Source organism: Maylandia zebra, linkage group LG15, assembly GCF_041146795.1.
Source record: "Maylandia zebra isolate NMK-2024a linkage group LG15, Mzebra_GT3a, whole genome shotgun sequence".
Taxonomy (NCBI): Eukaryota; Metazoa; Chordata; class Actinopteri; order Cichliformes; family Cichlidae; genus Maylandia; species Maylandia zebra.
The window spans coordinates 23,320,745-23,343,666 of NC_135181.1; the positions used below are offsets into that span (position 1 = coordinate 23,320,745).

The 22,922-nt window shown below is 39.1% G+C and overlaps 2 protein-coding genes across 4 annotated transcripts; one reads left to right on the plus strand and one right to left on the minus strand.

Moving 5' to 3' along the window:
• Nucleotides 1-4,080: 4,080 nt before the first annotated feature.
• Nucleotides 4,081-12,747, minus strand: pex3 (peroxisomal biogenesis factor 3). Its single transcript, XM_004568439.4, has 12 exons — nt 12,526-12,747; nt 11,015-11,146; nt 10,848-10,929; nt 10,582-10,625; nt 10,302-10,423; nt 9,322-9,388; nt 9,166-9,220; nt 8,835-8,973; nt 8,677-8,747; nt 8,461-8,583; nt 7,412-7,508; nt 4,081-6,787 (listed from the first exon to the last, which is right to left on the minus strand). Exons 1-12 carry the CDS (start codon nt 12,596-12,598, stop codon nt 6,704-6,706), a joined length of 1,089 nt encoding a protein of 362 aa, XP_004568496.1. The 5' UTR covers nt 12,599-12,747; the 3' UTR covers nt 4,081-6,703.
• A 452-nt stretch (nt 12,748-13,199) lies between these two features.
• adat2 (adenosine deaminase tRNA specific 2) lies at nt 13,200-18,222 on the plus strand. 3 transcript variants are annotated; one of them, XM_004568440.5, is made up of 7 exons: nt 13,200-13,316; nt 13,385-13,488; nt 16,221-16,325; nt 17,370-17,520; nt 17,603-17,709; nt 17,902-17,974; nt 18,128-18,222. In XM_004568440.5, the coding sequence occupies exons 2-7, from the start codon at nt 13,393-13,395 to the stop codon at nt 18,154-18,156; spliced, it is 561 nt and encodes a 186-aa protein (XP_004568497.3). In that variant the 5' UTR covers nt 13,200-13,316; nt 13,385-13,392; the 3' UTR covers nt 18,157-18,222. The 3 variants fall into 3 exon arrangements, with proteins under 3 accessions (XP_004568497.3, XP_004568498.3, XP_014266767.3); XM_014411281.4 differs by having other exon boundaries at nt 13,271-13,287; XM_004568441.5 differs by having other exon boundaries at nt 13,218-13,488; nt 17,912-17,974.
• Nucleotides 18,223-22,922: the final 4,700 nt, after the last annotated feature.

The window sequence follows — 22,922 nt, forward strand, 5'->3', positions numbered from 1 at the left end:
GATCTGTCCCTCGGTTGACCTACAGATCGAAACACTTCCTCCACCCAGAAAGGAGACAGCCTAGAGGTTACTGAGTTTCTTAGCAGGAAGTTTTCTGTTAGTGTCTGGCTTAGTTTAAGAGTAATCTTTTCTGTCTGTAGTTTGACATTTAAATTCAAAACATGATGCATAAGCGGAAATGAGTATCGGGGAAATATGTCTACATAATGTTTGTACTGTAATTACATTAACTTGCCTCACAACCTTTAGTATACGCTTCTAAGTGAATCCACATTTTGAGAGCTAACCTTTCACTTTCTTTAAATGAATCTCTTTAAACAAGCATCATCGTCATCGTGCTATGACTGGTGTCATTGCAAATACTATGGCGTTTTCAATGAGACAGTCACAGCATTCTGACTAAATAGACTGGCTATGAAGTTTTCTGAAAAAGATGAAAATGGCACTAAAATGGGACATTTTCTGTATTTTCTGCCATACTGTTAAAAAGATGGATGCTCTTCCTGATCATGGAAAAGTTTCAAATAATGAGGAGAACTAGGGCTGCCACAAACGATTATTTTGATAGTCGACTAGTCACCGATTATTTTTGCGATTAGTCGACTAATCAGATCATCATCCATTGGACGTACAGCTTATTGCACCAGCAGCATCTGGTCTTATATAACTATCATTAGCTTACAGCTTGAAGTGTTTGTGCTAACTAAAAATAAAGACAAGATGGTAGTTTATTAATTTTTAATGAAATCTGCAGATTGTTTCAGTGAAGTTTAATAAACTCCCTGCTTTCTAAAATATAACAGGACACCGGAGTATATTCTCCAGCGTCTCACACTTCTGATAATCAGCTGTCTGCTTGACAGTTTTAGCTGTGCAAAAACTATAACTTTAATCTCAGCCAAACCGATTTACTCAGGAACAAATAAAATACTAAAGAAAGCCAAACAATAACATTTTTAAGTTATCTAAGTGACTTATATATATGTTTAACCTGACTAGCGAAAGACGGCGGTGGGTTTGAAAACGATTTGCCGGGAGTCCGGTGTTCTCACGGCTCTAGTTAGCCTTGCCCCCGCCTAGCTAACGAGCTAGTGGGTAACAGACGTCTCCGAAAACGTCGGAGCGCTTTTGAAAATATGCGGTGTCTTGATAAACTGAGCAGATATTTGAGGTTTACACAGCTACATTCTCGCCTGAAAATATGTTAAACGTTTATTTTGTGACCAAGAAAGAATAATAAGAGTAAAGTTAAAACTAACTAGCTGCCGCCATTGTTGACAACTGCGCTGGGCTGCGCTATGAATTCTGGGACACAGCTTCTTCTTCTTCGGGGTTTAACGGCAGCTGGCATCCTTGTACATGCAGTGCTGCCATCTTCTGTTTCAGTCCGTTATTACACTCTTAAATCCTGCTACTCATTCCTGCGTCCTTTGTGATCTTACAAAGCTTCAAACGATGCGTCGACTATTAAATTAGTCGTCGACGATTTTAATAGTCGACATAATCGTGACTAGTCGACTAATCGTGGCAGCCCTAAGGTGAACAAGTAATCGCTGTGAGCAAAATGCACGGGCTTCAGGCTGCTGTAAATGCCCAGTTTCAGCCATTTTTTTCTACTCTTTGTGCTCTGTCATGTCAGAGTTAGAGGATATATCCCTAATAAGGTCAGCTCCGGCTGTGAATGTGGAAGCCCCACCCACAAGCTGTTTGAATTTTCTTTGTAAAGTGGAGCCAGCCAGAACAAAAAGCTTAAAGGTTTGTTGCCTTTTGAGATGCAAGCCCAGCATTTTCCTTTGGCACTAATGATTCACAGACAAAGACAGATCCTTAATAATAACAAAAGTAAAAGTACTTATTCTCTAGCAAAATGTTCCCATCAGTGTTATTACTGCTGAAGATTATTCACATGTTTAAGGTTGAATTTCCTGTAAATAAGCTACACAGCAATCCACCATATTCTAAAAATCTGCTCAGAAACAGGCATGCCACTTGATTATAATAAGAATTTAATAAGTATATTTATTTCAAACAAACAGCTTGAAAAGCTTGAGTAGAGTGTGACGTGGGTATTTATCAATATCTACAGGCGGATCAAATATTAATGAAAAATAAAGGTGGGACATTAGCAAGACAGATGGTTAAACTTTGTAGATTTAATCAATCAAGTGATTTCTCAGAGATACTAATCTGGTGCTGATGGAACATGCATCTATTCAGCATTACAGTTTTATTAAACTGGACGTGGCAGGAGGTCCCCTCTCAATCATCAACGCTTTCATTAGTGATGAATTATTAAAATGAGTTACTGAAACTTTCATGTGTCTTACATGTTGGCCGACGTGATTAGCTAGACAAAGGTATCTGTTATAACTGAATGCGAGTGCTGATCTACTTGGTAATGCTAGTTGTTTCCACACAAAGTCTACATAGTAACTGATCTCAGAACTGTGAAAGCAGAGACAGCAGCAGCTTGCCTAGCACGATAGTCTCCTATCAGTTTCCTGTCAAACACCAGAGGCTTATCCACACATGCACATGGACAAACAACCAGAAAAAGAAGACTGCCTCTCAACTTCAGAAGCTTCATTTATTTTTAATGGGATACAGACATGCCCATGGGAATGCCCACCTCTGTAATCAAGCGGAAATAATTTTGCTTGCAGAGACAATGGCCGACTGTGGCCACAAGATGGCAGTAATGAAAAAGGTGGTAAATATGCAATAGCGAAGCTTTGCGATGATGCTTGAGATGAAACGAGAGAGATCGTTTTATTTTAATTGATGTTGATTTTTACTTCTCACTAGATAAGCACTGCTTGCTTTGATGGGAAGCCTCTTGTACCCTTGTCTAAATATTGTTGGCTTCCACCCAAAACAAAAGACTTGGCAGTGTGCTGGAGCATAGGCCTGGCTGTGTCAATCTTTTATGCTGTCTGTGCAAAACTCCAATATGGGAACAAAAAGTGGTCAGCTAGAGGAACGGCAAAAATCACTGGGTGATCAAGGTGGCAACACTTCTTATTAGACACTAGTTAGTGATGTTCCTTTCTGCTTTCTATGTGGAGTTTGCATGTTGCCCTTGTACCCGAATAGATTTACGCCAAACATGTCCATGTTAGGTTAACCAATTATTCTAAATTGACTATGGAGTAGATAACATGCTGTGTGACTCTAGATTAAAAATCGAATTCTAACCATAAAGTCACTTTGAGTGGTCGGTAAGACCAAATCAGTGCTACAAAATGTGGTCGATGAAGTCGATGGCACTGGTTCTAAATTGAGCACTAGTGGAAAAGGGTTTTAGTCTTGTGTTTTCCGTTTTGGTTGGAATAGTTGCACATTATAACCACACTGTGATTTTCCAAAACTCTAAAGCTTAACTGGAGCGTTTATGATGGGTTTGATATGTTCGAGGGCATGTGAGCTGTAATCTCTTCAACTTTCTCTGATCAGATTTAACCTTCAGGTCATAATAAACTGCATCAGATCTGCGAGTAAACTTACACTTCTATCAAACTAAATACAGACAACATTACATCAAGTCGGCAAATAGAAAAATTTAAACTCTGATGAAAAAGTTAATCCACAAACTACATCTGAATAATAATAATGACAATATTTAATCTGCTTTCTCTTTTTGTCTTAATTTTCAGTGTGACCAACTTTTTTCACATCATAATGCAAGTTCAGCCAGCCTTATCGTGGTTTGCAATGCAAGAAAGCAATGAGCTGGGCGTTTAATAGCACACACGAAGAGGCTGTCTCAATCTATCCATAAGACTACAGTGGAAACAAAATAATGTGACTGTGATTACAAAATGTTTTATTTCTATTTTAGGAAAATCTTTCCACTAAAGTAAGTAATTAAAAGATTATTTATTCCTTTCATACGTCACAAGAGTGACACAATTTTTAACAGCCACAATGATCATTTTCCAATACCAGCATTTTCCAACATGTGGGATCTTATCTGAGGATGATAAGAGCCCACAGTAGAGTGCCCCCTAGTGGCACAAAAACTCCATGACAATTTCCAGTTTGAACCTTTAAAAATACACAAAAGAAAGACAGTATATGAAATCACGTGTCATATGTATTATCTCTTTAATAAATTGATACAAACATACATTTCAGCTGTCATTCAGGACATTATGCTTCAAAAAGGCATAACATCTGTGATTAAATACAGAGTTTTACATTCTCACCCTGCTGCGTTTATTACGCAACTCGGGAACCAGGAACTAAGTTAGTCGGACTGTCACCTGATGTTTCCTCATCTTCTGAGAAGGAAACTAAGTGAAAAATCTGCCTTGACAAACAATTAGTGGAAAGTCAGACTCGACTATAAGGGATGACTTAGAAAACTTAGTCTGACTCGACTAAGTTTTTCTCCATTACAGCTGGAGGAGCATTTCAGGTCATCAAAAGTGATCCCCAACTTTGCTTAAATTAAGACTTTTAGGAGGAGAGATTTTTATGCAGCAGATATGAGAGTGAATACACCTGGCTGGATGTTGTAAATTCTTGCAATCAAAGCCAGATGAGACATAACATATCACACATCATATGAAAACTGTGATGGAGACAGAATTCAAAACTGAAATCTGGCACTGACTTCTCTGCGATCTCATTCCTCTCAGTGAAATAGTGACTCATAGGGGCTCAAAGTGCAGTATTTATCACAGTTCTACCTACACGATCAGCTGATCAGGTGTGACTATTTCTTTTAAACTCTTTTGCACATGCACTTCTTCCTCCCCACAACCCGATGGCATCTCAGTGTCAGCTTCACATCTAAAAGCAAACAGTGGCTGCTCCTTTGTAAAACTGCAATCATACCAGCGCCTAACTAGTATTCATTTTAACAAGACTGCATACACGCTGCCATACTAACGGAAAGGCATATACAAGTGTGCATCCTTGTGAGTTGCTTGTGAGTTCGATTTCATAAAACAATTCATCTCACAAACTCAGTTTCTGATTTACCGGATGAATTTTTACTGTTTCAAAAATACAAAAGACGTTTCTTTCTCAGAGGACAGCCCAGGGGTAGGTACACCATCCAACATTCAAAGGTTGGGTTACACTTTTCTAGAAACAATGCAAACAACACACAAAGAGTGCAAAGGTTTGTCTGCCCTTGTTGCAAATGCACACACTGCTGCTCTTTCCATCACCGTGAGAGGTATGCGCCCATGTCTCAGAAAAGGGCCTGATGTAGCATGTGTAGGCAGAGAGTGAAAATATGTAGCACAGCAGGACGACAGGAGAAAGATTGGGCTTTGAATAACAGTCCTGTTGTGTCTATACAGATGAGTCTAAAGCCAAGTGGTCAAATACATGAGCATAAGAAAAATGGGAAAGATTAGAAAGATTTTGCACCAAAAATAACATTAACTTGAAATTAATGAGAAAAATATCTGTGCCATTTAAATAAAATGATGCTGCATTTTCACAAAGACCAGAATATTATACCAATAACTTCAAAACAGGGGAAGCAACTTCATGTGAAGCTAAAGGTTGGAAATAAGCATATAAACAGTTGAAGAAGTGTGACACCTTCTGGACAACAAAGGAACTGCAGAAGTTAGAGTTAAAAGAGCCTCCAAAACAGATCTGTAGCATGAAAACAGATTAAAATTCAATGAAGTCTTTATGTAATTTATAGCTCCATATAAAAACAAATAATAAAAAAACAAAAACAAAAAACAGTTAACTACACTGGGTGTTTCCAGGATGAAAGACAACGCCATTGGCATGTCTCAGCTATGCACACTGTCTCTTTCCGTAGCTATATACACTGGATTACAGCATTGGTGACATACGACTGTCACTCCCAGCCTGTCATGCTTCACACATATCCTGTTGTGGAGCGCCCCATTTCAACCCAAACCACCACGTCTTTTCCTAAGACCAGCCGAATGAATTTTAGTGCCCAAACTCAACCAGTAAATAGGAGTGAAAACATGTGAAAAAAGGTCCAAAGGTGACACAAACCACTGTGCACTGACTGATCAACCTGTGACCAGAGACCTCACGCCATCAGCACCCTTCAAACCTCCCAATGTTTGTAGAGCTCTAAAAATGGGTCATTTACTCTCATTCCATCACCATGTGACACTCCCAGAATGAAAACAAACATACAGATTTAACTATCCATGACATTTTCATTAGCTTCTTCATCCAAGTTTAAGTTGAAATATTCTGAAAACACCATCTGCTTCAGCAACCCCACAATAAAAAAAATACTGATTAATAACAGAAATGTGTCCACACCTGACCTATCTTACAAACAGGCCACTACAGAAGTTTGAACAGAAAAAGAGAAACACACTGTAAACTCTTCTGATCTTCAAACACACAGCTGAGGTGCAGAGCAAACAAAAGCCACCTTACTGGGTTAAATGGGACTCCAGTTCCCAAGCAGCAATGGTCCTAAAGTTGACTGCAGGCTCTGCTCTGACTAAAGACTCAGTGGAGGTCTCATCTTCCTCCTCCCGTTTGGTAATTCATCACGGCGCTGAGCTTGAACACCCCTGCTGTCCTGCCGTGGCCACAAATCACGGAGTGAGAAGTTTGCGAGATGCTGAGGAGGAAAAGTGTCTCAGGAGGAGCTGACAATCCAGGACTTTAATAATCTCCACTCTTCTTCCTCTCGAATCCTCCCTCTGCTTCTCCTCCTCATCTCGTCCAATCCAGACAATTACTTCTGCAGCTCCTGCGGCGTGCTGAAGGTCTCGTAGACATTGGCTGCAAACTCCTTCACCTGGTCGTTCATCAGCAGCTCCTGCAGAGATCGCACAGATTTAAACATGTTTGATTAACATACAACCAAGTTTGTAAGAAAATAAAAGTGAAAATAAACAAATCTCTCAGTTAAACAATGCGATATGTTGTCTTTGTACAATTTTTTATTAAGGATATAAATGATTTGGTTTTATTTACATGTTACACAAATCCTAACTTTTTTGGAAATAAAAAAAATTTATATATACACTCAGACAATCCTCTTAAATAATTTCAATCAAAATAAAGGTTTGATAAAGAGCCCAAACGTGCAGATGAATAAGAATAAAATAATCTAAGACTGTTTGAAACACATTAAAGAAAGTGAAACGGATCGTGCAAGATTAAAGATTTCATAACCAATCTGACAGTGATTCTCTAGAACTCATTAACATGTGTATTCTGAAATGAGAGCTGCACCTGTCAGCAGATTGGAACATGTTTGAACATTACGCTCCCAACAGTAAAGAAAATCAAAAAGCAAACGGTGTGGACAATGACCGATTGACAGATAACTAACAGCCACAGCAGCTGCCTGTTCCAACTGTTTCACCCTGAATCTGGCTGTTTGCCATACTGCACATCACTCTGATAGTTCACTCCACCGTCTGGTGTTCGATGTTACCTGAACAAAGTGACTGGGGGTCTCACTGCAGATGGTGTTGATCTGACCGTTGATGATGGGGATGATCTTTGCCAGCGGCAGACTGACTGCAGACAGACTGAACACACAAACACAGAAAAAGACAGCAAAGTTAAGGTAATGCCCACTTCATGCTAATGTTTGCTGGGAAATAACAAGGACAAAAAAAACCCCACCCACCTCATAACACTTAATATGTGTATAAGGAGTGTGTTTTACATTACATTACACATGGCCGGTATTTATGTTCAGACAAAACCGAGGAGTGATCACGACCTAAACAGAATCATATCTAACAACCCCAAACAACCGAAGCACATTAGATGTTAATGTAGTCCTCCTGAACAGGTAGGACTATATTAATGTCCATTTTGGAATTCCAAAAGGAAAAGCTTAAAAAGAACTACCGAAGTACACGTCTGAGACCTGACTTGAATGTTAAAATCTTCTAAATCATTTGTGCATTTTCAGTTTCAGCTTGTGAAACTGGCTCTCTGGTTACCTGTCTAAATCACTGCGTCAACCCATACTTAATATATGCCCTGGTGAGGAGCTGGTTATGCTCAGAGGTTTAGTTTAAAATCGCCAGGAGGGCCCACATTTTCTTATTCTTATACTCGCAGCACATTTTAAATGCAATATCGATTCTCTGCTGGAGGGACATTCACAGGAATGAAATTGTATAAATGTCTTAATATTTGATGGTAATCTGCTGCTTGGTCTGTTTAACACTGCTGGAACTGCAGCTGCTCGAATGCAGGACACATAGGGATTATTTTGTGTGGAAGAATATGAAGTGCCCCGTTTTATGTGAGCAGAATGAAGCAGTTGTCAAGCCAACGAAGCCAAAGAAAGCCCGGCGTTATTGAAATTTGTTCATAGTGTAACCCTCAGGTCACCAAACTCCAGTGACAGAATAATAATATCTCCAGCTGCTATCACATATGTAGGGATTTAATAAGATTTCTCCATGTTTCAAATGCAAATGATAGCAGTAAAACAAATAAATAAAACAGGTGTCTATGGCTTACCTATCAGGTGCACAGCTGGGGGCAGAGTCACTTGGAGGCGGGCGGAAGAACTCGGCCAGGTTGTCACAGAGACGGGAGAAACCTCGGTTCAGACAGACTTTGAGGACAGTGGTGAAGTCTGGACTGAAGTCAGACACAAAAAGCAGAAATTCACCTTTCACAGGAGCACAAACACAATCTTGTTAAAGCATACCTACAGACAGGTGTGTCATTTACCTATCCAGCATGTCTCTAGTCTCGTTAAGCAGCTTTATGGTCATAATGTCATTCTCTGTGAGCCCGCACGCCTACAGGAGCAGAAGAAAAGAGATCTGTAAGACTCTGTAATGGGGTTTTCCCGTGAACGGCAGTGTAAATCTGCTTTGAGCAGTCACCTGATCGGCCAGCACGTTCTCGTCATCTGCAAGCAGGTACCAGGACAGAGACCGCCTCGAGCTGGCCTCCACCTCCGCTCTGATCCAGTTCAGCTGCTGCTCCAGCTCCAGCAGAGACCAGGTCTCCTTCAGAGACACGCTGGAGATGAGAAATAAACCACGTTGATGTTTTGATGATTGATTTTTTTAATTTAAAAGATGCACAACAAAGATCAATACAAAGAATTTGTTCCACATTGTTTTTACCAGCCTAAGCTACGTTGTTAATAACTTGTTCTGTTGCTTTATAGATCACTGATGGATAATGAAGAGAATAATTGTTGCAGATCACCTTCCCAGTGAGCTCTGTACCGCCTTCTTCACTACCGTTATCAGCTCTGCCAAACCTAGTGTGAGACAGAGACAGAAGTCTGTTACTACAAGAGTCCTGCACTGACAGATGGAAACAAGGATTTTACAGGTTTATGCTTTTGTGTCAGTGCTATACCGTCTCCCAGTAGGTGCTGGATACTTGACAAGTACTGCTGCTGGACGTCTGGGGGGGCAAGAGGGGTCTGCAAGCAGACACACAACACAGACACACTCCTGAATAATATTCACCTCAGCTTTAAACAGGCAGAGATTTTTTGAGCCAATCTAAGCTTATTTTAATCAACAGGTCATTAATTAAATCTTTAACGTATTCTCTTCTATGTTATTCAGTTCAGGCAAAAAGCACTGCTGTGCTGCTCTCTTTAATCACAGCCATGTGTTACACTGCACCGAAAAGCTTCACCAGTTTTACTGGGGAATCAAATTAACCTGTTAACATGTTCGTCAGGGAAACCTTGGGTCCTGGCATATGTGGATATCGATTCAAACATTTTCACACAAACCTTAGATAATCTTTCATTTTACAACAGGAAACAGGTTTCTGGTGCAGGAGTCAGTACACAGGATGAGTATTTCCTAGCTGTGGGTACACCAAAATATTACCCGTCTTACTCTCAGACTGACACAAATCAGCATAACTGGACACAAACTGGGAACTAGCAGGTCAGAAATGGGCATTCTCACATTCTCATATCACTGACAGATGTGGGAAATATTTTCTGACATGTACCACCCACCCAAACAATGTCCACCCTGCCAGTGGACATGTATGGAGCATGACAAAGAACCCAAGGCTTTGCCCTGGGCTCCAAACTCTCCAACAGACAAACCACCCCACAATTCATCACCTCAGTGTGGCAGAAACTGCAGGACAGCCCGAGAGGTTCACAACAGGTCAGGGCTTTTTTGGGGAAACCAGGTAATGTTTAAAAGGTGTATTTTTTATGATCATGGATAAATATTATCAGACCGATATTTAACCTGTCTAATATGTATCTCTCTTTCCAAACAGTTTCCAAAACTCCTGACACAGTGAGCTGCAGCTGATCATTTTACACACAGTCAATCAGTTCTAGGAGTCACTGTGCTCCTCACCGTTGTGCTCTTTCCCACTGAGTTATCCAGGTACAGGTATCCTCCAATGATGTTCAGCTGGACTCTCAGTAAAACCACCAGCATACAGGTGCTGTACACCGCCACAACTGTGCGTGTAAAACCTGAACGGAACGACAAGTTCTGTTATCATATTTTAAGTTTTCTTGTGTTTGTTTTTAAATCCAATAAGTCAATTATTATTTATTATTATTAGATTATTTAGAGGCATTTAGATTTTACTCAGATACACTCAGGGACATCTGAACTGAAAAACACTTACTGATGATCTTTAAATCTTCCCAGATCTCCAGTTTATTAGCCGGTCTGTAAAGTAGATGTGAATGAGGGAAATGGTTGTCAGCCACTGTACACATTTATTTCACTACATGAACTTGTGCTAATTTCAAAATTTAATGTTTTCCTCAAGAATAAAATCAACAACTGCAATAATCAGCATAAAATAACGAACAAAAGAAAAATGTAGCCTTAAACAATAAACTTGTGTACTACTACTGTTTGACCAAGTTAAAGAAGCTTTTTCCTCACTTGGACTTGAGTAGTGTTGTGAGACTTTCTGAGTTGAGTTGCGTGACGATGGCTTCTTTGAGCGCTGGGAGCATGGACAGCACTGCAATACATTTAAAACTTTCACTGTAGTGTTGGTCCTCACCTTTTTCTGTTAGTCATAACCAGGTCAAGTGTAAAATAATTACCAGTCATGTTGCAGGTCCTCTGGTTGCTCTCGAAGTGGAACTGTCTTCTGGCCTGAGCAATGTACTCTGTAGCCTCCCTCTCTTGGATCTCACTGAACTTCTTCTGGGCATATTTACCTAGAAGGTATACGCCTGAGGAGGGACGCAGAGAGCACAATGAGGTCACATCAAATGCAGAAAACTATCCTTGGCTTTGGTACGATGCAAAAGCTAACCAGGATTTGCCCTGCAGATATTTATGACATGGAATAATACCAGAGGGCTGTACTTTAAGTAGCAGATTTACAGACTTGTGACAAATTAAAGGTGTTGAATCACTGTGTAAAATGTAACAGCTGAAATGAGACTTGAAATGGATTCTCCAAGTTTCTCCAGTGCAAGGATAAACACTGTTTTTCAAAAGTATATTCCCTAAACCTAACCATCCAATAATTGTAACTGTGAAAACATTATGGTGCAAATTACATAGGACGAGCCATTGGGACTTCATTAAATCACCTTTAGCACCTTTATGGGGAAAGAATTTTAATTGGTGGGTCACAGGTTGACTGGCTACAGTGGCGTAAGGCAGGCATCCTCTATGTATCACATTTATTTGATCGCAGAACCAAACATTTCCTGAGCTTCGATCAGATTGTTAAGCTATATAATTTGCAGTGCAATCAATTCTGGAGATATGTCCAAATGCGCAGTTCTTTATCAAAATGGCTGGAAAGCCCCATGAGTTGTCCTGCAGGCAGCCCTGTGGAAGCACTGCTTTCAAGATCACCCTTTGGTAAAGGTATTACCTCTAAGATGTACCATTTACTGCAAGATCAGTTAGCTGACCCTCTTTCCAAAGTTAAAAGTTGTTGGGCCCAAGATCCCCCCCACCCCCATATTTACCACTCAGTTTTAAACCAGTAAAGTCAAATAGCCACCGGATCCCACTTACAAATGTGTGCATATGTTACGACTTGCTGCAGATGCTATAGCTTATCAATTAATATGGTAAGTGACACTGAATTTTCCATAATGCCACGTGAGATAAAAGGCCAGCAGTTATGTGGAGGTCAGCGTACACTTACTTAATTTTAAACACGAATAATGAACAGCTACACCAAACTTCATTCATTTGTTGGCTATTTAAAGAGCCCCAAATAAAATACACAGTAAGAACTCCAATGAATAGTATTTAACTTAGTAATCAACTACCACATAAAGCAGTGTTAATTTCGGTGAAACTAACTGGTTTCCTAAAAAGGTCTTTTCAATGCAAACACACCTTGTGGGTTGTTAAAAAAAAAAACAGGGTAGTTTCACTAAATATTCTGCGGCACGATGGAGAAAACAAATTCCGAATAAACCAAATACCATTCTTTCTTTATGCTTTTGAAATATGGGTTAGCGTGCATTTCTTCCGTCTTTATTTTACAGGGGGATAAAAAGCCCAGTCTAAAGGCTGTTCTGCGGAGTCTGGCGTGTTGCTGCAGTCTTGCATTAGCACGGCGGCTAACAGGAACATGACTTACCTCCAATTAGAGCTCCGGTGAAAATAAATTTCTTTTTATGGCGTTTTATAAAATTCCACGCAGACGAAAACATCCTCGGACAGAGAGAGGGCCACCAACTAAAACAACAAAAACTCTATTTCTAAATTCTTTCTTACTATTTTACGGACATGTTTCGGATAGCAGCTTGCTAACTCTCAAAAGTGCCAAAGTACTTTGGTCATGGTAACTATTGACTTCCGGTTATTTATGTCAAAATAAAACCACAAGTCGAACTACAGTAGTCATAAAGTGACTTTGTGTCTGCAACAAGGCTCCTGGAAACATTCTTATTTATTTAGGCAAGGAAAAAACACTTAATATTTTTAAATGCTTTTAAAATATACAATACAATGCAATATACCAATGCACATACAAGCTTTGCAAAACTGATACACAAATTTTAAAATAAAATATTTCAAAATTTGACGAAAACAAAAAATGAATATCTAATATATAGATAGTTTTGAGACACTAGTTTGTCACCATCGTCAGACTGGTCTCTGAAGTAAAACACAATAGATTTTTTTTAATCTTATAAACGAATCGTATCGAGCCCTAAAAATTTAGTTTCTCCCTGTATAAACTAAAAAAATTTTGTTCTTTTATTTTTGGGGGTAAAATCGATAACATCCGGTTTAGATCCCTCCACAATAGTCATCAACTTGACGTCATTAGACCAGAACGAGCGTGGAGCGCAGGTGCAGCGAGTGGTCCGTCCAATATTATCTTCCCCCCACCGGTGTGAGTTCGTTACATCGGCGTGGCTACGGGTAAAACAGGAATTAAAAATTAGCAGGTGTATTATATGCAGCTTTTTTATATTGAGTTTTGGTCACAGCAGTTGAAATGGGAACAGAGGAGGGTAGTAAAGAAGAGTCTGTGGAGCTGTTCTGTCCGAGTGAAGAGGAAATTGAGAGGTGGATGGCCAGAGCTTTTGACATGGTGAGCTCGTGTTTTTAATCACTCCGTTAACTCTTCAGCCGAGTCACGGCGACTTTGTTTGTTTTGTAAAATTTGCAGTTTTAAAGTAATTATTTAATTTTCATTTAAACTACTCGGTATGTGAACTACGAAGTTTCTATTTTTTTATTTGCCTTATTGTATTGATTGAGGTATTGGTTATTTTTCTAGATAATTTTATATAGTAATGCTACTTAGATGTCTTTATTTGTATTTCAGTTTTTCTGTTATAGCCCTCTGATGCCCTTTTTCTGCTGTTTATCCAGGCTCTGATCATGTTTAGGGATTAAGTAGTGATATTATATACAGCTGGAAAAAAGTTTCTTTATAATAGTAAATAATAAATAATGTAAACATTTGTCAGATGTGGTCACACAGGTGTCTCCGTGAACCTCGTGGATGTTTGTAGATAGCACTGTGATCTGTAGTAAACAGGTGGAAGAGAGTGTAATGAAAATCAGAGAAAATCTGTGTGTGAATGAGAACGAGATGGGTGTAATAGTCAAGGTAGACGAGTATAAATACCTGAGGTCAACCATCCCAAGCAACAGACAGTGCACAAGAGAGATGAAGAAGAGAGTACAGCCAGGATGGAGCAGGTGGAGACGAGTGTCAGGTAGGGCTGAACAATTATGGAAAATAATCTAATTGCGATTTTTTGCCCCAATATTGCGATTGCGATGCGATATGCGATTATTTTTTAAGGTATTTGTCTTCTGTATTATTAAACAAAGACAAGCAATACATCATATAGTATGGCCAATACTATATTACATTAATTTTAAACTGTTCTTTCCTGGAAGACAGACCTCTGTTATGATGACATGAGGTGATGCATGAATTGATGACTGACATTTTTATTTAACTTCTTCAATCACAACAGTATATTTGAACATACACAATAGTTTATTTTTAGCTTACAAACATCTGAGCATAAAGTGCTGACAAGGAACCCTGGTGTAAACATTAAAATGAAAGTCAGTACAATGTGCAGATTGCAGAAATATACATAAAAAAAATCAGTGGCTTTACCACACTCAGTTTTTCGACATCTGTGAACTACTAGACAGTCATTCAATTAAAAAATAATATTAAATAAATAAAACTAATAAATAAAAAATACACACATCTTACTGATCTCTGCAGTCAGTAACATTACACATAAAGTGCAAACATAATAGCAATTGTATAAACACACACACAAACACGCCTTTAAAGTTTAAAGGCGTGAAATTGGACGGTCTAGTTCTGATTAGCGTCACCGCTGTCTCGGTGGAGTTTAATAAACTCGGCCGTCTGCTTCTTGCTATCTAAAATATAACCAGACACTGGTGTAAATTCTCGACTGTCTCATACTTCTGTTTAATAAGTTTTCTGTTTGACGTTTAGTCAGCTGTGTGAAAACCAAGGAGGAACCCACCCGGGGGATTAATAAAGTTTTATTTTATCTAATCTAATAACTTTAATCTCAGCCAAACCGATTTACTCACGAACAAACAAAACACTGAAAAAAGCCCAACAATAACATTTTTAGGTTGTTTAAGTGACTTATATATTACGTTTAACCCGAGCAGCGAAACTCCGCGGTGATCTGAAAATGATGTGCCGGGAGTTGTGCCGTTCTCGGCCGCATCAGTAACCCTCGAGCTCCCGGCTAGCTGTCGAGCTGGTGGGTAGCAGACGCCTCTGAAAACGTCGAAGCACTTTTGCAAATATGGGATATCTTGATAAACCGAGCAGATATTTGATGTTTACACAACTACTTTCTCGCCTGAAAATATGTTAAAAGTTTATTTTGTGACCCAGAAAGATTAGTATGAGTAATTTTAAAACTTAGTAGCGGCCGCCATTGCTGGAAACTGGAGTTTGGCTGGGCCGCGCTATGAATTCTGGGATATGGTAGTAATTTGGACAGCCTTCGGCGCGTCGCTGTGACGTAATCGGTCTACAAATGCGGCCTCAGGAGGATGCAGCCCATGAATTGTATAATATAATCGCAGTATAATCGCAGCCTTTGCGGTTAGAAAATTGCACTTGATCATGTCGCGATATTATCGCAAATGCGATATATCGTTCAGCCCTAGTGTCAGGGGTGATTGTTGACAGAAGGTCAGCAGCAAGAGTAAAAGTGAAGGTGATGGTAGTGAGACCTGCTGTGATGGTTTGGAGATGTGGCACTGAGAAAAATACAGGAGGCCGAGCTGAAGATGCTCAGATTTTCAGTTGCAGTGAGCAGGATGCACAAGATTAGAAATCAGAGGGAAAGCTTAAGTATTTGGAGATAAAGAGGCAAGGCTGAGTTGGTTTGGACATGTGCAGAACATTTACTGGATAAAGGGTGTTGAATGCAGAGTTGCCAGGCAAGGCCACAGAGGAGGTTCATGGATGTAGTGAAAGAAGGGTTAGTATGGCAGAGGAGGATGATAGAGATGGCAGGAGGCAGATGATCCACTATTATAATCCCTAAATCCTTAATCATTAGTGTATAATGTTAAAAATAATTTCATGTGCCTCCTTTATGATATTAAGAAATGTCTAAAAGTTTAATCTAGAGAACCCTAAAGACACCACGCTCTCAAAGCTGTGAGCTGCAGCCAGAGATCTGTGCACAGGTGTATTGGGGATTTTTCTCTTCTGAAGTTCTTCTTAACACTAACCAATTTTCCATCTTTAGTTGCTTCCTGTTAACTGCCTTTTTAAATGTGTTGCTGCAGGCGAAAGAAGCTCTGGAGAATGGAGAGGTGCCTGTCGGATGTCTCATGGTCTACAAAGACGAAGTTGTGGGGAAGGGAAGGAATGAAGTCAATGAGACTAAAAATGTAGGCAAAGTGTACAGCACAGTTATTTGTCTCTGCAAATGGAGATGTATGTATGAGTGGTCTTCTTTCAAAACTCATAAGTCAACAACTAAGACAAAGCAAAATGAATAAATTATAGAACTGATACATTAACTATTGGTGAGGAGAAGAAGAAATAATATATTGGTATATTAAAATGTAACAAGTTCAATAGTTTGAACAATTATCTGTTCAAACTATTGAACAAACAGGTCCCAGAGGGTCTGGGTTGATGGTCTCTGTACAGTAATCCCCCACTGTGTAGTTTGCTTTGACCGACCTAATTAGTTTCTGTAATCTGCGAGTGTCAGATCAATCACTGATCAATATTTGTCCTTAAGTAAGCCGGTGACTCTGCAATAGTGAGTCCTCTGCGGCGTGTGGAGTGAGAGCCCATAACTGAGAAAATCCTTTCATGGTGTGAACAGTTTTCCTTCCAAGTAAATGTGGCTCAAACTAAGGAAAAGTCCCCGCTGTCCCTGCATCATGTCTGATGAAAGATGAGCAAAAGGGAAAACACTTTGCTCCTTTTATTTGGTTGCTTGGGTCATTTTTGTCTTAAAGTCTGAATAGCATTATTTTTAAAGTCCATACAGGTACAGGAAATCCTTTCAGCTTTACATTTGAGTGCAAAGAGAGATGGTATCAAAAAGTGTTTTTACTGCTGAAGAAATTCAGAGTTAAAGCGTCACCTTATCTGGACCGAAGTGCAAAAAGTTCCCACCTGACCTCCACAGAATCAGCTGTGCTTTTTTGTTTAATGATTTCAGCCCATCTCATTAAATTACAAAGAGTCTTTTGTAAGTTTTGAAAGTTTCAGGGCTGAACCTCTGTTTAAAAACTGCAACCAAATCAATTTAAAGCCACTCTAAGGGTCACACTCGCCATTGGCTTTTGAGCATCAGTATGATGGGATATATCAGAGTTTCAATCAGCTGTTTAATGAAGTAGAGGAACAAATACCTGAGCGTCAACACGATACCTGAGGTTTGCATACGTTTCTTTGTGCGTGGTGGTTTTTTTCAGGCCACTCGGCACGCTGAGATGGTCGCTCTGGATCAGGTCCTGGACTGGTGTTGGCAAAGCAGCTTGGACGTGAAGAGCGTGTGCGAGCGGATAACGCTGTACGTCACCGTGGAGCCATGCATAATGTGTGCTGCAGCGCTGCGCCTCCTCAGTATCCTCGCCTCACCTCTCTGCTAGTGTGTGTGTGTGTGTGTGTGTTGGGATTCAGTTGTTGTTCCTTTACCAGCTGTCAGACATCCCCGTGATCGTGTATGGCTGCAGGAACGAGCGTTTCGGAGGCTGCGGCTCAGTCCTGGATGTCTCCTCTGCAGACCTGCCTCACACTGGGACCCAGTTCAAGGTCAGTGTTTGCTCCTGATGTCTTTCTGGATTCCGCCTGCATGTTTGTGGAGTAGTTTGTGCTTCCTGCAGCTGAGTTCAGAAATCTTTAGGCAAGCAGATCAGCTCCTTTTCTGAATGGGATGTTCAAGAGTTACATGAATGTAAAGTCCTTGTGTGGTGCAGTGTGTATTATATGTGTGTGTGTGTTCAGTGTATTTCAGGTCACAGAGCAGAGGAAGCCGTAGACATGCTGAAGACTTTCTACAAACAGCAGAATCCAAATGGTGAAAAACAAAACCACTCTGCATGTCTTTTTTTTCTCCTCCTCATGCTCCATTATCAAAATGTTTTATATTTTCATACTTTACTGTTGCTTTTTTTACACTATTATTCCTTCTCTTCTTTTCTCACAGTGTTAAACTTTCTGTCTGTTTCAGCCCCCAAACCCAAAACAAGGAAGGAGTGATCTCCAAGAAACATCCTATTACAAGGATTTTTTTATAATATTATTAATTAAATTATATTTTACATACATTTTTGTCTATTGCTTTTTTTTTTTACTATTTGTCTAACCTTTTCTTTACCTATTAATATGACCTTAATAAAGGACATCTTATTTACAGTTAGAATTTAGCATTAGTGTTTCTGTTCATGCAGACTGCCACCAGAGGGCGCTATAGACCAGTGGTCTTCCTGTCACTGAACCTCCACATAGAAGAAATAAAACTATAGTCTTTGGACTAATAAATACTATATTTAAAAGAAATTTATGATATTTTCCAAAAGTAAAGGCTCAAGAATGTCAATAAGAAATAATTTTTAGGAAAGAGGAGGCAAATCTTCACTGGATGTTGTGTGGGTGAACTTTACACGCTCTTTTCTCCGTCTTGCGTATTGATTTGTATCGTTCAGAAGCACACTCTTGGCCTGCTTCAGCTCTAAATGTGATGCATACCACTTCCTGTGATATTTTTCCGAGAACGAGTCAGGCAGTGTGAGAAACTAAGGAAGTGTGCCTGAGAGCGCTTCTCAACGGGAGTGACCTTCACAGCTGCTCGTATAAGAGAAACGCACATGCTGACACAATTCAGCTCGTTTCACTTCCTCTCAGACACACACACACTCTGTGGTGTGTCAGTTGGTAGCATTAGCAGTTAGGTTGTATTGACAGTGTCTGTGTGTGCGTTGCTGGGTATGTGTGTCTGTTTCATGTGTCCTGCTGTTTTTATTCCTCCCCCTGGCTCAAAAAAGGGATTGATGGAATTTAAACTTTTTTGCACTTTCTTTTGCTCTTTGTCTTTTCAAGGTTGTCACCACTTCCTTCCTGTCTCCTTCCTTCCTTTTTGTGGCTGATAACTTCCTTCCTTCCTTCTCCATTTCCGTCCTTTTATTTGTTAATTTCCCACTCCCCTTCTTTTCCATAATTTTGGAAAAGTAGTTTTTTGTCTTAACTTTCTTCTGCTTTCCGTCCTTTTTCTGCTTTTTACTTTTTTAATTTGCCATTCTCATTTTTTGCTATCTTAAAGTAGAAAGTTCTTTTATGTCACTGCATAATAAAATAATAATAATGATGAAACAGAATAACATTGTGCTAACACGATCAAGCTGCATATAATACACCTGCTAATTAGCACTATGTAATAGACTAAGTGCTACATTTTAATCACCAAAACTGAAGCACAAACTTATTGAAGCTCAAAGCAGTTCATGTTATTTGTTACATAGTAATTCCATTAAAAATGCACCAAAAGCATAAATGTGACGTTCAGATCAGCGACTCTCTTTAGATAATAAGAGTTATAAGCTTTAGCAGTGATGCTTAGCAGACGGCTATCGCACATCAATAGTCTAATATTCCATAATGTTAGTTAGTTTGTTTTTCCCTCATATACTACACATGGCTTTCTGATGTGCTGTTTTGAAACTTTAAGATTTCTTAGACGTGACGAAGGAGGCCCTAATTGTTAAACTGGACGCTAATTGTCTAATTACTGACATCTCATTAGCCAATGAGTATATCATTTTGATACTACCGCCAATCCTTCATTTTAAAACACAAGAATCATTTTCTAAACAGCTTTAACTTTTTTAGCCTATATGACTAAAAATGAGTGACTGAGCCAATAAACTCAGCAGGAAAGTATTTACGGGGGTGAAGTCAGAAAGCTGTTTTTCCACAGACTCTTACAGGCCTGGAAGTTTTGTTTTGTTTTTATTTTTTGCATTCACAGCTATCGCCACACTTCCACATTGGCTTCATTTTTCCCTCCTACACATAATCCAGGTAGGCTACGCTGCACAAAAAAACTGTATTTATATTTATATATATTTATATGAAAGTTACACCTATGAAAGCTTTGCTGCTGACCTACAAATGAATCCTGTAGGATACACTTCTGTGATAAGATGCCTTTTATAGGGTGAATAAAATGCTTTCAGTCTTCTACAGGATCAAATCCATTAGGATTAGTTCCCATATCAGTTGGGATACTGATATGGGAACTAATCCCAATACTTTCTATATTTCAGCTTAAAATTGACTTAAATATTACACTTTTAGAAGGAAATTGAACTAATCAAACACGGCAGTGGGATTTGAAAATACTTATGTGCCATTATCATTCCTCTTCTCACCTGTTTTTATTGCTGAGCTTGTCATTAGTTGGAATTGAACTTAACTTGAAAATTAAAGCAGTTAATGGCGAATGAAGTTTTCATCAAGAGTCACAACTAAAGTTTGTTAAATTCCAAATGGCTGTTCTATAGAATCTAATTTTGTGCAAATGTTGGTGTCGCCTCCTGCTGGTCGTTAGAAAGAGTACAGGTTTCTGGCACGTTCACGTGTTGTCTTTCATTTACAGTCTGTGTTCTTAGATGGTGTGATGTTTTAAACTGCCTTCTTCCTTTTTCTTTCTTGTGTTAGCAGTTCCTCACCAGTTAATTTACTTCAGCGTTTTTCCACTTCCTTTTATGACCTTGTTCACTTTCCCCTTCATTCCCCCTTACTATCTCTTCTATCATACAGGGGTTTTTTTTATTTTCCCACTTCCACTTTTTCGTTCCTTTTATTACAAACTTGTAAAATACATGCACACGTTCCCACAATATTTTTTGTTTACTAAAATCATCACAAGAAGCAGCTGAGAATTTAAAGCCGCGTAGGTTTTCTCATGAACCCGTTTTCCTGAGGACAGTGAGCTCACAGATACATCAGATATATCAGATACACAGTTCTTTGTATTCACGTGAAACACGTGCCTCAGTCCAGCTCCTCTCTTCTCGTTAGCATGTAAATATATGCTAATACATGCAGAGCAGAATATTCGAGAATGTTTTAATGTGTCACCTCAGAGTGGAGGAGTTGATGTGTTAATGAAGAGACAGCGCGCACACACACACACAGAGCAGTGCAGGGTTGGCTGCGAGGCGCTAATGAACAGAGTGTGTTGTGTCAAACTCTCCTTTCCAAAACGACAGCGAGAGGAGTCTCACACAACCACACTTCTACACACACACACACACACACAATGGAGAACACCAAAAAAAGGAAAAAGCTGTGTAATACGAGATGTCACGTTGTGTAAAGGTGTTTTTATTATATTACTGTCACAAGAGAAGAGGTGTGTTTGTGTTCAAGGAGGAAGCAGATGCGGGGGGAGCTTAGCTGCTGACAGGAAGTGTTGCATTGATGTGTTTTTTGTGGGTTCACAATTTTAACCTTTGCAGTCTAAAGAAATCGAACTAAAAGGGTCGTGCTCCACCTTTCTGCTCAGCACAGAGGGGGAGGCATCTTAGCTTCTGCCTCTGCTTTGTTTTGCAAATTCTTTTAAGTCAAATATGTTTCAATCAGTCTGCATATATTTACTTTATGGTCCTAACTTCTCTTTCATCCTTCCTGCGTGTCTGTTTTCTTTGTCACATCTGTCCAACATTGAGAAACCCACTGCATTACTTATTTTCTGTTTGTTCCCGCTTTATTATTTTTTTCTGCTTTGGTAATTTTCTGCACACATCAGTTTTATTTTCGTCTCCTTATTTAATTAGTTCCTCTTTCATTGTGGGTCCAACTGCTTCGGTTCCTTCTTTCATTCTTTTTTTTTTTTTTTTTTTTTCCCCTTTCATTCTTGACATATTTGCTTTCAGCCTCGCACATCTGGGCGACAGATCTCGATTTATTTTGTTCTGGTTTATTCAGCAGAGGCCTTGGCAATTTACAGCTAACGGGGTGTCATGAGTGTCATTCACATTGTGTCTTATTGTTGCTTGAAGTTTCCATTGTGACAGAGAGCTGGAAAACTCGGGCGCGGTGAATTCTTTCTCTCTTTGCTCACTGCTTTAACCCATCTCTGCTTGTGTGTGCGACCAGCATGGACACCGAGGCCAAATATTACAGACTTTATAAATCAAAGTAGTGTGTAGACTGTTAGCATCTTGTAATGTGTGTGGGTGTAATTAGGGATGAATTTATATTTCTATTCTTGGTTTTAGAGGCCTTATGAAGGTTTTATGACTAAACCGATGTTTTTATTAGTCTGATTATCTGATTATTATTCTCTAATTGGATGACTGAATTCTACCTGGTGTGTGAGTGATTATACGAACACTTTGTACCAATTGGAGGTCAGTTCGACCAAAACCTTGTGACTCAATCAAAAAAAAAAAGTGTTAAGTGACACAGTAGGAGAAATGTATCATTCATTTTTGCAGAAAAGGCACATAAAGTGAAAAAGGGGGTGTGGCTTGAATCTTAAATGACAATGAATCTGATATGTTGCAGATATCAAATTCAAAATAAACCTTATTTCCTATCAAACTACCTTATTTGTTGAAGAAGATGTCGATGAATCTCACCATCATCCATGGGTTCAACTTCTTATATCAGTGTTGGTCGAGTTACTTGAAAAAAGTAATCAGTAACTAATTACTGATTACTTATTTTCAAAAGTAATTAGTTACTTAGTTACTTTTTAAAAACATGATACACAATCTGAATAAGTGATAAAGCGATGGATCTTTCAGCCCAGTTCTACTTTTTCTGCATAATCCATCATATAAAATGTAATCACATGGAAAAGTCTCTTTTTAAAACTTGTTTTATTAGTTTTAATCTTTTAACTTTATGCATGAAGCAAACATTAAATTATATGCAACATTCTCTGACTGGAAGAAATTAGTTTATCATTTAAACCTATTTTCTGCACATTCCAGCACATAAAATAAAATCGTTTTCTT